General features: G+C 37.3%; 1 protein-coding gene across 1 annotated transcript in view; it reads right to left on the bottom strand.

Annotated features, from left to right (window-relative positions):
- Nucleotides 1–15,278, bottom strand: part of traf4a (tnf receptor-associated factor 4a) — a 30,628-nt gene that overhangs the window by 9,692 nt on the left and 5,658 nt on the right. Inside the window, exon 2 of the mRNA XM_046863469.1 lies at nt 775–826. Coding sequence (XP_046719425.1) covers nt 775–826 — 52 coding nt within the window. The remainder of the gene's footprint in view (nt 1–774; nt 827–15,278) is intronic.

Raw genomic sequence — 15,278 nt, 5'->3', positions numbered from 1 at the left:
TAAAGATGCATTTGTTGAACAAAATGATCCTGTCTGATTAAATGCTTAAAACTAAGGGCTGTAAAACAAGCCAAAACTCTAATTAAAGACACTGGGGTATAGTGCAAGATGATCCAAAAACGCAGGTTGTAATTTTGTCCCTTAAATAGGTTGAAGAAAGTATTACTTTTGGGAGAGCTACTGTGAGAAAAGTCTTTAGATGAATCTCCCAGAAATAGCATGGACTCTTTTTTTTTTTTTACCTCAATCTTCTGCACAACCGTATCTAGAACTCATTATCGCTTTCGTCTCGGCATAACGATTATGTTGAACCAAAAAAAAATAAAACCATTAAATCTTTGTCAAAATTCAGACTTATTCATCTCGAGTGCCACGCAGTGACATTTGCCGTGCCTTCCGGAAGACATCACGATTTGTTTTAGCAGAGGCAAATCAAACTGGAGAAAAATTGAGATGATTCATCCTGTATTCTCTCTAAACACCTCTTCATTCTACATCTGCCCTCCCACTTCCACATCTCATATTCCCAGGTTAATAAGATTCTTGTTGGTTAGTGTCATTTGCACATGTTTGCAGACTGAAACCGTCACTTCCTGAAATACCAAAAATACAGCACGCGTTTTCTTTGTCTCCAATCCTGCAGTGTTACAGTTCTTACCTCCAGTTATAATCTGATTGAAGTGGCATTAGGACTGGAGGAAGGGGATGAGAGAATGAATTAGTGAAAATGACATGAAAGTGCAGTGTAGAGTGGGGAAGAGTTTAATGGATTACCTTGGCATAGTCCAGGGGGAGCTGGTCCTCTGGGCATTTGAACACCCCCTCACTACAAACAGAAGAAGACACTCACATTAATGTCATCCTTACCGCATGGCAGCACATGTATCATTTATATACAGGGCTCAAATAGACTTCGTCGTTATATAACACAGATCTGTATGAACACAAACCATCAAGGGCTCCCTGCCTCACTCAGGATCAATCCCTGAAGTACTCAATCATACCGAAACATTTTACTTCAATATGTATATCTCTAATTTAATATTACACATACTTACAGTTTTAACATTATATGTATCACTAACATATCACTGACTCTGCTCATACTTATATGTTTGATTCTTTAGATTCCAAATAACAGCATTGCATTAAAAAAAGAAAACAGAGCAAGGTTTCTCTGTCCTGCTGCAGTGTTCTGCAAGCTAAGGTTCCTGCTTTGTACCTTGTTCCCCATGGGGAAATGATTGCATGGGGAGGGTCAGGCTGGACTGGATAGTTCATGTTTTTTAGGGTGAGAGCTTTCTGACAGTGTGCGATGGAGAAAGGGGTGTGTGTGAGAAATATAAGGTTATCTTAGATGGGTAGAACAGCTCATTAGTGCTGCTCCTCTTGCAGTATAGCCATAGTATAGTTCAGGGCACTGATATATTTACAATGGCAAATACTGGATAGGAAAAAGATTTAGGTAGAAGGGTGTGTTAGAAGGGTGTGTGTGTGTGTGTGTGTGAGTGTGTGTGTGTGTGTGCGCACAGCATGTTTAGTCCTGTCAAAAACTTAACTGTCTGTGAAATTGATTTATAATATTTACAACTTTTTTAAGCGACTAACGACACTGACACCGACATTTCCCATAGTATGAGCAGTAGGAGGAAACTGCCAGCTGTGTGAAGCATGAAGCAGCAGCATTCTATAAGTACAATGAAAAGAGACAATCACTACATTGTGAGTGCGTCTGAAAAGAAAAAAAGTGACAACGAACACAGCGCTTTAGTGCCGGGAGTAAATGAGATCCTATTTGGCTGGAGGCTACATGTTTCAAGCGTTGTGAGTCTCCACAAGACAGTACTGTCTTCAACCTGTCTAATGAATGGACTTTTTCTGACATCCTTTCCACTCCTTCATGCCACAAATAGACAAAAAACAATGGAATCAGCAGCTTGAGATCTAACGAGCATGAAGGAACCTACAATGCTCCCATTGAGTCTCAAGTGTCTTTAATCTCCTAGAACTGAAATGTCACCTGATGAGGGCCAACAGAGACACACAACAAGCCTACAGCTTCATTGGCCCGGTGGTGAAAGCTTACATCGTGCCCTTATTTTGCTCTAATAGGGTCACTGTGTCAAAAGGGCACTGTGTGAGCAATTAATACCCACAGTGAGGTTTAAAAAAAAAGACCAATCAATTGCTTAGCACAGTTAATAGATGTGCTGCTGAATAAAGCAGTTTATTACTGGTTGACTGGACTCCTCAGGTCTTCCTGAGATTAGGCTGCAATTTTCAGATTGGATTCAAGGCCCTGCTGATATGCACCCATACAGGAAGAGAGTCAATGATGTGGAAACACAAGTGTCCCATCAGCTTAGAGACAAGTAAAAAAAAAAGGAACATGGAGGTGGACCTTGGCAGTAAATGGTTTAGCTGAATGCCAGATCAGGAGCATTAGGAGATTCAGTGCTGCTTTGTTAACATAAATTAAGTTCAGGAAAATTAGACAAAGAAGAACAACACCCCGTTACCATGCCCCTGATGTGCTGTGTGATTAGAAAATGTTAGAAGATTCCTGGTAGGATGCAAAGAAACAATATTGTGCAACACTTGGTAAGCATCTACTATATAATGAGTAGAAAATTAGCCTGGGATTGAAGTACAAGAGCATTATGTGTCCAGGTTATGTTTTGTTTTATTTCTTTCTTGCCTTTCTTTTTATTTTTTTATTTTATTTTTTTGGATAAAACTAGCCGGCTCAGTAATTTTCAGTAAAAAAGTGTTTCCAGTGTTTTTCAGTAAAATAAATATATATATATATATATATATATATATATATATATATATATATATATATATATATTGAAAGCTTTATCAGCTTGCGTTGATCACTTCCAGTCAGAATCACGAATTTTAAATTTGGAAATGCAAACAAACAGATATGGAGAAAAATATGAGAAGATCTCATATGATTTCACGAGAATCACAAAAACTCATAGCCAAATGGTGGCCAAAAACTGGCTCACAAATGGGTTTGGTTTTTTTTTTTTTTTTTACACAGGATTTTATATATTTGCCCACCATACTTTATTATCTTACGTTAGTTTCCACATTTTGTTCTATTTAATTAGCCAATGCATGGGGCTGAGTAATTACTCTAAAGCTTTTACTTGCCAATGGACTAATGGATTTATGATTTGTCCAGTGCTGAACTGCAGCTAAACCTGCTGATGTCTGAACAGCAGTTAGCAAGATTTCAGGAGAATATGGCACACCAGAAAAGTACAAGGACCCACTGTAAATACTCTAAGCAGCTCCTAATAACTGAAATAACTTCTATGATATAAGCATCTAAATGGATCCTATGTCATGGGGCAAACCTGTGTGACTACGATAGCTACATTAAATATTTAGATGTCTTGCTGCTCTCCTCTAATACACAGGCTGACATGACAGCTGCTCTGGTACACTAGAGACGAGAAAAGGGACAGGACACAGGGGGACACATGCAGGGTAACTTCACTCTCCCTGAGCTTAACCATTCCATATGGATGATGACAAATAACTGCATATGGCTATAGCACTTTAACAACTAAACATATCCAAACAGTTTAGAACAAACACAAGTAAATTCCATGTGCAGGCAAATTAGTAGGAAAAAAGTGTAGTGTCTTTCAGGGCATTTGTGCTGCGAAAGTAATTTTGAATCCTCCCACCCCTTTGTGGTCTCTCTTATTGCAGTGCCTGAAATCCTCTGCGCCCTGAAGCAGACTTTAGAGAACGCTCATTGGTTTGCTGCTATAGATGTGGACAGCCATCACAACACCGCATGAAGACTCATTATGCTGCTTTTGACAGATGGGCTAACAGAGAAGAGGCCAATCATGACAAAGCATTTTCAATAAAAGAATCCTTGACAACATGGTCAAGTGAATTCTTCCGGATTACATCAATTATGTTTGCTCTTTTGCTTACACATTCTGGCTAATTACAATGCAGAACGAATCATTCAAAAGGAGTGGATCGTGAGTTAATTGAGGACATTGAATCATCCAAAACGCCAGTTCTTCCTGAGGTGCACATCAGTGTGCATTGATTATGCATATATTTGGCAAGTGGTTTCATGGTCATACTTATCCTTTTCAGAACTTAATCTTAGTGCAATTTATCCTGTTTCAGTCTGTCTGGACCTGGCGGTCAGTTTTATAAAATTGAGATTACATTTCTGCTGGAAATCGCTTAGTTCTTCAACTTAGCAATATACTGTAATAGATGTGTAAATGAAGGTGTATGCATTTACAAATTAGAGAGATGTGATCCTTCACCAGCTTGTTAAATAAAATGCATATATTTATTTAGCTCCTAATGACAAATAGTGGCACTGTCAAAATTGCTTCCCCTGGACACTTTATGGTATTCAAATGAGACTCCACTGTGGCATTATAGACATCTCTAGTTTTTAGTAGATGAAGTCGTCATTGTGTTTGTGTCGACTCTTAAGCCGAACAGAAAAAGACTGAGAAGCTGTCAGTATTGGACATATTAGATCACGTCACACTTCTAACTGATTTTGTCTGCGAGGACAGATTTTTAACTCCTGGTTTAAAAGGAAGCATGTGGCAGCAGAAACATGTGTTTGTGCCATGTGTTCACGCTAGCAAGTGGCAAGTCGCTGATATCGCTCAGTGTTAGTCTCTTGTGGGTGTACAGTTTCTGGTTCCAATATCAGATGCTATAGAGACTGAATGTATACATATGGTGTATGATATGTTTGTTCAAAACATGCTTGATTGTCACGGTTATAAGCTGACCTTCCTCTCTCTCATTTCTTTCTTTTTTTTTTTTTTTTACAAAATTGAACAAATTAAATCCAGGAACTAAAGACATGGCTTAAAGATATGGCTCCACAGCATACATCTCACTTTTAGCCTGTAGAGTCCACTTGATATTTGATGAGTAACAATGTACAGATTACATTTTGAGGCAATGAAAATGAGCATTATTTGATTTTTAAATACTGTAACTACTGTTGTCTTAATATGCAAAACTTTTAGACGCCCAAACGTAGATGAGTTTCCTGGACCTGGTTTCTAAAAACCATTTATGCATCTGCAACAGAGTAGATACTGTACCTGTACTTAAGCACAGTACATCAAAGCAAGAACTTGTGGTTGTCTCAATGAGGTTTGTTCTAGTCCTTCAAACGGTAAATAACTAGTATTTTATAATGAAAGTCTTAACCATTTCTCTGGTTATTCTGTTACATTCAGTAACATTCATTACTGCAAGTTCTTTCTAAATTCTGCATTACAAAGGACCTCCCATGGAACAGGAAAGTAAAAAGGGGGATGGAATCTATCAGCCAGGAAACCAAATAAAACCATGTTTCAGCAGTGGAACCTCATCAAACTCATAATCAACATGTACTTTAGAAGCTTTTATTTCTCACATATACATTATAGCACTGTGAACTTCTTTCCTCACGTATCCCAGCTCGTTAAAAAGCTAGTATCAGAATGCAGGGTTAGCTATGATACAGCCTTCCTAGAGCAGAGAGGGGTTAAAAGCCCAACAGTGGCAGTGGTGAGGATTGAACCGCCAACCTTTCTATCAGCAACCCAGAGCATTAACCATTGAGCTAGCATTTTCAGCAGGAAATTGGGCGGTGGCGTCATAATGAGTAACCAATACCAGCTTTAGATTCTTTTGGTGAGAGAAGAGGCGGCTGATTACGCTCAGTTTTTGTCAAAACTCTGTGATGTGTAATGCACTTGCCATTTCAAATTCAAAGGATGGCTCAATCACTTGCTTTGATACAAGTGACACCATGGGTCACACAAGATCACACTTACGCCATAGTCCTCTGAACGCTCTCTGTACTGACATTTGAGAGAGTAATCACCATCTGTGATCTAATCAGCACAGTCGCCCTATGCTAAAAGGTTAGCAAAATATCAACTTTTTTGGTCCAAATGTCAGCTTTAGTACAACATAGTAATATAGACTGTTTTTGAGATGTTAAGGCTCAGATTTGGGGATGAACCTGAAACCACACCAGATGGTCAGTTCTCCCACCATTACATTACAATGGATACCTTAATCCCCCTACTAAGCAGAGTACAGCAAAGCACACTGTTTAATGCATTAAAGCTGAACTGGAAATGAAAATACTTTTCAGTTTCACAGAACTAAGTCGAGTAGTCACTGAAACGTTAAAGAAGGCGATATCAATCTTGTATAATGGACCCAGGTGCTGACTTTGCACTGAATGACCATAATCCACCTTCAACAATAAAACACTTCCGAGTACTGCAACTCGACGTTTACAACCAGGGCACGAATGAAAGCGTGTTTGTGATAAAGTAAAGTGCAGAGGTGGAGAATATACCAAAAAATCTCTTATTGTGATACTTTGAAAGTATTTATTAGATATAAGTGTCACAAGATATGAATGATTTATAACTAAAAGAAAAAATTTAATAAAAGTTACACACTTTTTCAGGTACCGACTGTGTACAAATATATCTCACGATACTTGCAATACCTATGGTCCATGGTGGCATAAATTATCACAAAAAAACATTATGTTGCTCAGCCCAAGATAGTTCAGTTATTTATTTGTCCAATCCTCAAGCACTCTGCTAATTCGAAGTCAAGTCAGAGCAACGGCAATGTGCTGCATTCGAGAAGGAAAGAAATCAATTCCATTTCATTAGTTCCTGCTGTATTTGCTGAACCAATCTTCCTGATGGAGCTGGAAAACTTCATGCATGGCTGAATACCTCGATTCTGCCTTACTGCTGACCATCAACACCAAAATTACGGCCTGGGACAAAAAGGATTTCTTTCATGCAGTAGATCTTTGGGAAGACAGAATCTGGAGAAGGCTGTTAGTTATGGAGACAGTTTTGCTTTAGATTCTAGTCTCCCTGTAGGTGTGAAACACTCCCACCGAGTGAAGACAAGCGTGAAACCTCACAGCTCCTACATTCATGACCACCTTCTCTTCCTTATTACTTCCCTCTGACCCACTCTTTCATCTCCCCACTTTACATGTGGGGAAACGGTAAACCAATAGGCTTAGGATCATTTTTCCTCATTTAATTACTGAAGGCATGTCGAATGATAGCAGTGAGGCCTCTGTAAAACAAAAAAATGAGAAAAAGGTACAATGGCATGCAGTGCATCAGTGAACCTGGAGAAGGCCAGCACATAGCTAAAAAAACTTACTGAAAACAAGACTGGCCACATGAACATGGCACTTCAAAAGGTGCCAGTGATCCCTTCTTAAAAAGCAACAAAAGGAGTCTCAACTTTCAGGATCCTAATTCAGACTGAGAAGCAGCACATGGGAGTCTCAGAAAGGATTTCAGAATGATCTAAGCCCTAAATAGGTGTATGTTTAGCGTTTTATATATATGGAGTTGGTGTAGTCAAACAGGGCAAAGGATGGCATTTTAAACTGGTGTCTCATATCAAGATGTATGAAAACATTTCACTTTGCAATCAATTGTTTGTTTCAAATAGAACATTTATAAAAGCAGTCAATTGTCCAATTACTTTTGGTCTTAAAAAAAAAAAAAAAAAAAGCGAGATCAAATAATACATTTGTAGTAATTCCTATCCCTTTTACCTAATCTGGGTGCAAATATCTTTAAATTAATGATGACAACCTGCACTATTTAATTTATTTTAATTATTTAAGTTCATTAACAATAACTTTGTCGGTATCCGAATATTTATGGACCGGACCTTATATGTGTTCTGACCTGATGTTGTTTTAAAAACCTGGTGAACGAGGTGCATTTTTGTTGTGCTTTTCGATATAAAGCAGAATACAGTAAATCAGTCTTTTTCCTTTTTAAAGCATGACCCAGCATGTGCTTGCCGGAATAAAAGACTGCTCCTGGGTTCTAACCCACAGGCTTTCATGTTAAATACCTGTTCGTTGAGGGCTTTATTTTTTTAAACCACCGTGGGAACTGAAAGAAGAAAGTAATGCTGTCACGCTAAAATCATGAAATGAAGAAAAAAAGATATGAAACTGTATTAAAGAAGCCACATGTCAGTGGTTTAAACTCCCACACCGGCATGAAGTGGGGGTCTGTTAACATATCAGAGATGTACACACAAATTATTCCCTCGACAGCGTAGTATCTCAGTAGTAATATGTTCAGAAACGCAGTCCTTCATATTTCCAGGCTTACCTGTTAAAAAGTACTGACGCTGGAGACTCCTTTCGTTAACACGAAATTAACATCTTCTTAAAGCAATCTATATCAAGTTATTAAATACATTTTATAGCACTAGTAGGCTTAATATACTGATTTCATAAAATGCTGCAATTTGCAATCTAATGATTTATTATATGTGGGTCAGAATCATAGACAGTCTTTTCAATCAATTTGTGATTTAATAAATTAAGACATTAATTTTAACTAGCAATAATCACGCTGTTATATAAATGTAGTAGCAAATCAAAACATAACTGCAATATAGATTTAGGTTAAAAATCAGGCATCAGGAAATTCACTGCATATGATGTGCAAGAAAAGGCTCGGTGGCTCATATTGTGCAGGGGAGCTGTAAAGCACTGCTCATCCAGGTGCTTGGTGGAGGGTTTACTTAATCGCACTTAAGCTGTTGTGGCGGAAAAGAAAAAAAAAAAATCAACCACACCCTTATAATTCTGCCTTCAAGTCAAATTATTGTCTTCCATTTCCTCACCTGCTTAGAAAAAATGTCCAATCAAATCACGGTGATCAGCATGCAGGATGTTTGAAGTACTAAACTTTCCTGTGAGTCAGTTAGTTGAAAGTTGTTCGAAACTATGGCGAGTTTCAGAGAAAGTTAATGATTTTGCTCGTTATCTTCAGCTGAGTAACTGGTGGGCTGAGTCACAGGGTGCTGGTGGATAGTGCAGGAACACTGCCACGCACATAATCTGTGATGAGTCATTTCCACCATCCTAAAACTCCCGCCCCAAAACTTGCCTTCTTTGCTGCTGCTTAAATGCTTTCATCAAAGCTGAAAGTGGACAAATGCTGAATAATCTAAATGCAGTTTTGCTGCAACTGCCAAGGCCATAAAGCCAGAGAGGAATAAAGAGGAAAAAAAAGCCTGACATGCTAAACATTTATCTGTCAGCGCACTCGTTCAGCCTCCGATTGGCTGCAGCTTTAGTGACCATGGTAACCAGGGAAGGTGAGGTCTTTTGTGTCAGAGAAGAAAGATGTACTAGTTTGTTTGTTTGTACAGACATACAGCTGAGGAAATCAAGACAAAGCGACCACCTCGTCATCAGAGAGGCCCAAACAGGTAACAATTGCACAGGGAGGTGTGTTGAGCAAAACACCTGCCACCAAGCTACGCTTCAAAACCAACAATTTGTACCAAATTGTAATGACCATAAAGCTATAAATTAGGGGTTTTTTTTTTAGCTTTTGCCCAGGAAGTGCAGTATGGATTTTGGTTGTTCATAGACATAATGAGCTGGAAACAATGAACAGCATTTCTGGTTCAGGCACGAACGTCTTTTTGTCAGATTTTATTCACTGTAAAAGTTTGTATTAAATAAAGCTCTGTGCCAGTTTTTTTTTTCTCTGGGTCCAAACCTTATCTTCTACCTTATCTACCTAACTTCTAAAGTACTGGGAAACACATAGGATTCTGGATGACATTGTCCAGTGAAACAGTGCACTGGCATACAGTTTGTCAGAATAGTGGTTGTAGTGTGCCCAGATTTGCTTTCGAAAACCACATAATGAAATGACGCTGTGAAGTTTTTCTTCAGCTGCAAAGTGTTTAATTAGGAGAGCAGGACAGTCTTCTGCTAATGCTGGAACAGTCTGCATGAGAAAGTTATTTCTCTCACAAGTTCAATAGCCTGGCTGTGTCACCTGAGGACAGGCACTTGGACTGTCATGTTGATGAATCTGAAAGCTGGCACTGACACACACAGATCGTTTGTGAATGCGGATGTGCTCGATTGGCCCGCTCACAGGCCCACCTTGCCTAACCGAATAGATCTGTTGTGCTTAGAAAGGAAGGAAGCCACCACAGATGCTCTGTTCTCTGAGAAACAGGAATGGAGGCGCTAACCTTAACCGGACGTGCTGGCAGCAATGGTGAATGGGTGCACGTTCATCTGCCAGCACCTGTTGCAGCCTAAAAGAGGACCTTTCACAAAACAGGTGCCCCCTGAGCTGGAGATGCACCCGTTCCCACTCAGCACTCCTCCAGCTGCTTTTTCTTCCTGAGTCTGCACATGGATTCCCGTCATGCTTGTCAATCAACTGTGAAACATAAGCCTTTTCACACCACTCCTCACTCTGAAAGTGTAGTCTAGCCCCTCCTCCCTCCTCTTCAATCCAAACCCACACTAGCATCACGTTTGTGAGCAGGCAGGATAAGACAAAGGCAAAGTGACTGCAAACTGAAAAACTACACTAGAGATTAATGGTTGTTCCTGGTGTGGGAAGGTGGGCGTGGAGATCAGCTTGGAACAGCAAACATGAGCCACATCACTGACCCGTGCAGATGGACTGTGGGAGAAATGAGAGCTCACTACAGGTGTGACCAAACAGAGCAGAACGGTTCAGATAGACCACCAGATCCCACACATCACCAGAGATCACATGAAAAAGATTTAGCCTAATGTCTGGCTGAGAGATATTTATTCAAATAATATATAAATTGTGATTACTTACACCCTAACAATCTACTGCAACTATTATATTATTCATTAACTGCATTAACAGGTTACTGTTTATCCTGGATGAATCCTGAACGTTTTACTGAAGTGATGTTTGTACCTACATTTCTTAAACATGTAACTGGACTTATCAGGACACATTCCGTGAAATTACCATGGTATTCGGTACATTATGAAAATATGAAGATTTGAAATGTCTTAAAAACATCTTGAAGTACTGCAACCTAATACACTACTTGTCCCAAGTTTAATCCAATGCTAAAAGGGTTTCATTTAAACTCTATATTTACTTAGAACTAACTATAAATTGAAGAAGTGTTTTAAATGTTTTCTTGTTGAAAGCTTGAAATCTACACTTAAGTAGCAAGACTATATTTGCTTCACATAAATTAGGCATTCCTAGTAACTATATATATATATATATATATATATATATATATATATATATATATATATATATATATATATATATATATGTCTGGATAAAAATACTTGAACACTTGAAATTATGTGTATAATATCAGGTATAAGGCAAAACTAGGCTAACAGTAACTTACTGTGTCTTACAGTAGCTGCTTCATCATTTGTTTACTCACACAATTAAATTTAATTCATAGAATGCTTTTAACTATGAACATTGTCCCGAAGCATCTTTACAGAGATAAACAGATCATTGAATTTTAATTTATATGTTAGTATCAATATAATAAGTCTCCACCAGCTGCAGAATGAAAAAAAAAAATCTATAAGTATATATTAAATCATGGATTTGTATCATTAACATTTACTTTTATGGCATTTGGCAGATGTGCTTATCCAGAGTGACTTACAAACAAGCAGTTGAGTTGGACAATGAATATGGTTTAGTTATATACTAGATTATTTAGTTATTTACTGACAGTATACACTATATTTGCTATTTGCTGCATTTCAACCTTAACTGTGTTTAAATCATAAAATAAAAATAAGGCAAAAACATCAAATACATATATAATTATTATATTTTGATTATTATTGGTCTCCACATTGCAAATTATAGAAACAACCAAAACAGATTGATCTAATTTGCTAGCATATTGATTGATTAAAAACAGCACATTCTGCACAGTTTAAGCGAAAGTGAACACAGAGACTTGGACTGTGGATTGTTGTACAAAAGAACAATGCTGACTGACTGAACATATTCATGCAGGCAACTCAGACGGCAACAAAAGCTGGCTTGCTTTTTAAAAAAAAGGAAGCCAATTACATCATTGTTGCTCCAGATCAAAGAAGTTTTATCTTTCAAGTTTGTCATATGCTTAGAAACGGCTTTAAGCACCTACAGACAATGTACTGCTTGTGTTGTCAGTTATACACTCCTACACAGACACCGTGTGCAATGAGAAATGAATTCGCACATCATACAAAAGAAGCTAAACTATTTTATATAAGGGTTTTGAGACAGAATTCTGCCTTTAAATCATACACAGGAAAAAAGTAGTGTGATTAATAATGTATTTAATAAAATTATACTAAATGGTGAGTGAGTAAGTGAGTGTAAATTGTGTGCATCAGTTTCGTCTCTATAATAATAATAAAGTTGTTGGTGTTAACGCCTCATGCTGTTTTTTGTTATATTTCTTGTTTTCTTCTAGAGTCCGTCAAACTCATCTTGTGCCTTGATCCATGTACATGTAATTACATGTATAGCGAAATTTTTTTGGTACAGGGCTTTTGTTTCGTACACGTTTCTTTAGTGTCTGCCTTGAAATTGCATGCAATTTATTTTTAATAAACTAGAAAACCTACACACAATGCCAGGAAACTAAAGTTAGCGCAGTGTCACTGTGGCTACTCACTCTGTACCAGAAATAAGATTTGCTTTGCATGCATGAAAACATGGATTCTTTAAAAACATGGATTCTTTTATGTCCATCTTCAAGAATTTCTCTTAAAAGGAGAAAATCCTTTTCCACATAGAGGGAGTGAATGAATGAAGGATGGAAGGAATGAAGACATTTGGTAAAGTGTTCAGAAATAAGTAGAACAGATCCTATATTTAGAAAATTAAATGTTAAATGTAAAACACATACTAACAAATATTTACATTTATTACATTTGTATTTATCAATTTGTGCCAATTTAATTAATTAATCAATTTAATTAATATAATAAAAGTGTATTGCATTAATTTGATTTATTCTATTTATTTTTTCAAAACACTATAAAATATTATTTTACATATTATTTAACCAAGCAGGCATTTAATTTAAAATTGTATCAAAAATATAAACTGTTGATGTTTACAAATGTTAATAATTAACTGCATGATTAAAAAACCACATGCAATTACAGTTTACATTTCTTTCTCTCTAACTGTACCGGAATTGAACCAAACCGTGACTTAAAAATTGGTGCGTATCGAACCGTAGATTTTGTGTATCGTTAAACCTCTAAAGATGATATATTCTTTGCTAAATGAGTTAAATGACGTGAAAAATAATCCATTTCGCTTAGTTTGGTCATTAGGAAATGTTAACGATAGCTGTCTCACTCTGTATGCAGCTGTTTGTTAGTATGATTATATTTGATTATAAGGGAGCACTTTAATTAATTCAATTAAAATTTTGAATTAACTTTTTATTATTCAGACAGAGTATGATATACTGATCTAATGAGAGACAATACACATACAGAACAGTTCAAGGACAGTCCTGGTTTGATATCAGTGTAAATGTAAATAATAAAGTGCAGTACATGGATGGTAAAGTATGCTGTGTTTAGTTGGTGTTACCGGTTTGAGTTCAATAATCGAATTGCCTGCATGAAGTACAGACATTCGACTTTAACTGTATTCATGACATTCTTGTTCATGTTTCTGTCCTATTGCCTAAATAGAATGACTGGAACCATCAGATCATCTGAGCACAGTACAAGAGATGGTCATTTACATCTAGTGTATTACATGCACTCTTATGGATTAATAATAAAATGATGCAACAGTAAATGTATTAATGGATAAATGTACAGTACATACTCTAAATCTAAACCTCTCCATATGTAAGCAAGATGATGCAACAATCAGAGAAATTAGCACTAAAAGCACATCTAATCTGCCTAACAGGTCTGTCAGTATCACCGTCAAATTTGAGTCCAACCTACAAATCAGTTCATGCAGTTCAGTCACACACCTAAAACAAATCTGGGCTAAACGGTAAAACACATTCTGGTCCCAGCATGCTCAGTGTGCAGGGTAAGGGTACTTTAGTGCATAGCTCAAATAACTCACTTTGTGTTGTACACTGTAAGAGGGAAGACAGTCAGTACTTCTGGGCCTGTTCCAAAACTCTGCAAAGAGCTTTATATCTGCAAAAAGCTGCTTATAGAAAAACCCAGCAGTGGAAGATGTGTAAAATGCTGATCATTAATAAAAAGACGACTATGTTAAAGGCTTTTCAAGTTCATGTTTGGCTTGCGTGGTCTGGATTTTGCAGCTAAGAATAACATGCTTGGAATTAACGCTCTACGTTACTGGTGACAGTACAAACCTCAGTACAAACCTAGGAAACTGTGGACAATTTCCTAAACTTCCACATGAAATATGTTCGCACGCAGCTGCGCGAAACAAGTGTTCAACTTTCACAGCTGGGGTTTCACTTTTCCTTCCTCTACTCGGGTGACCACTTTCCTCAAGCGCTTATGCGATGACACCATCGTCTGATATCTAAACAAAGCAAGTCTTCTGGGAGAAAAACATAAGCACATGCGCAGGATGGTCTTTGCATTTTCTCGTGCACTTTGCTCTGGGCAATAAAACAGACAAGGCAAGACGGGGGTTTCTCCAAAGATATTGTAATGATTGATTGGAACGGCAGCAAATATGAAGCACCTGGTTTGAACTCTAAGCAATTTTGGACAAATTCATAAATCCACCCTGATGCAAGAGATTCTACTATTTTAAAAACAACAAGGAATTGATTTAAAAAATCATTTAAGAAGAGGGATGATCTTCTAGAGGTGCATTTCTCTGTGAACTGAAACCAGACTAAACTGTAGAAACACTGATTTTAGGATTCAGGAACTATAAGATCTATATATTGAACCAAAGCTGTGCTGAGGTTAAATTCCAGTTATCAAATAGTTTTTATATCAACATGCTGTTGAATTCTTCCTTTTGATTTGTGTTCTTAAGGTTGATAAAGTTTTCCATGACAGTAGTTTATTTGCAAAATACCAAGAAAACTATGTACATACATTTTATTAATAAAACACAGATGGAAGACTCTTTGTTAATAAAAGTGCCATAGAGAAGTGTTTTTTAAAACTGTACAAATGTCGATTGTCTGATGTCTAACCCTGATGATGAAGAGAAAGTAAATGCACAACACTATTGTTTCTATAGTAACACTTTTCAAAGGGATTTCTATTGCAGAAATATTTAAATGGCATGGTGGGACTTTTGATAAAGTAAGATAAAATTTTACTTTTGGAAGAAGTGTCGCATAAGAGAACAATGTGTATTATAAACTTCAAGGGAGAGAGAGAACGAGAGCGAGAGCTAAAGAGAGCGAGAGCGAGAGAGAGAGCGAGAGAG

This window comes from Silurus meridionalis, chromosome 12 (genome assembly GCF_014805685.1).
Source record: "Silurus meridionalis isolate SWU-2019-XX chromosome 12, ASM1480568v1, whole genome shotgun sequence".
NCBI classification, from domain to species: Eukaryota; Metazoa; Chordata; class Actinopteri; order Siluriformes; family Siluridae; genus Silurus; species Silurus meridionalis.
This window is presented reverse-complemented; position numbering and strand designations above follow the sequence as displayed.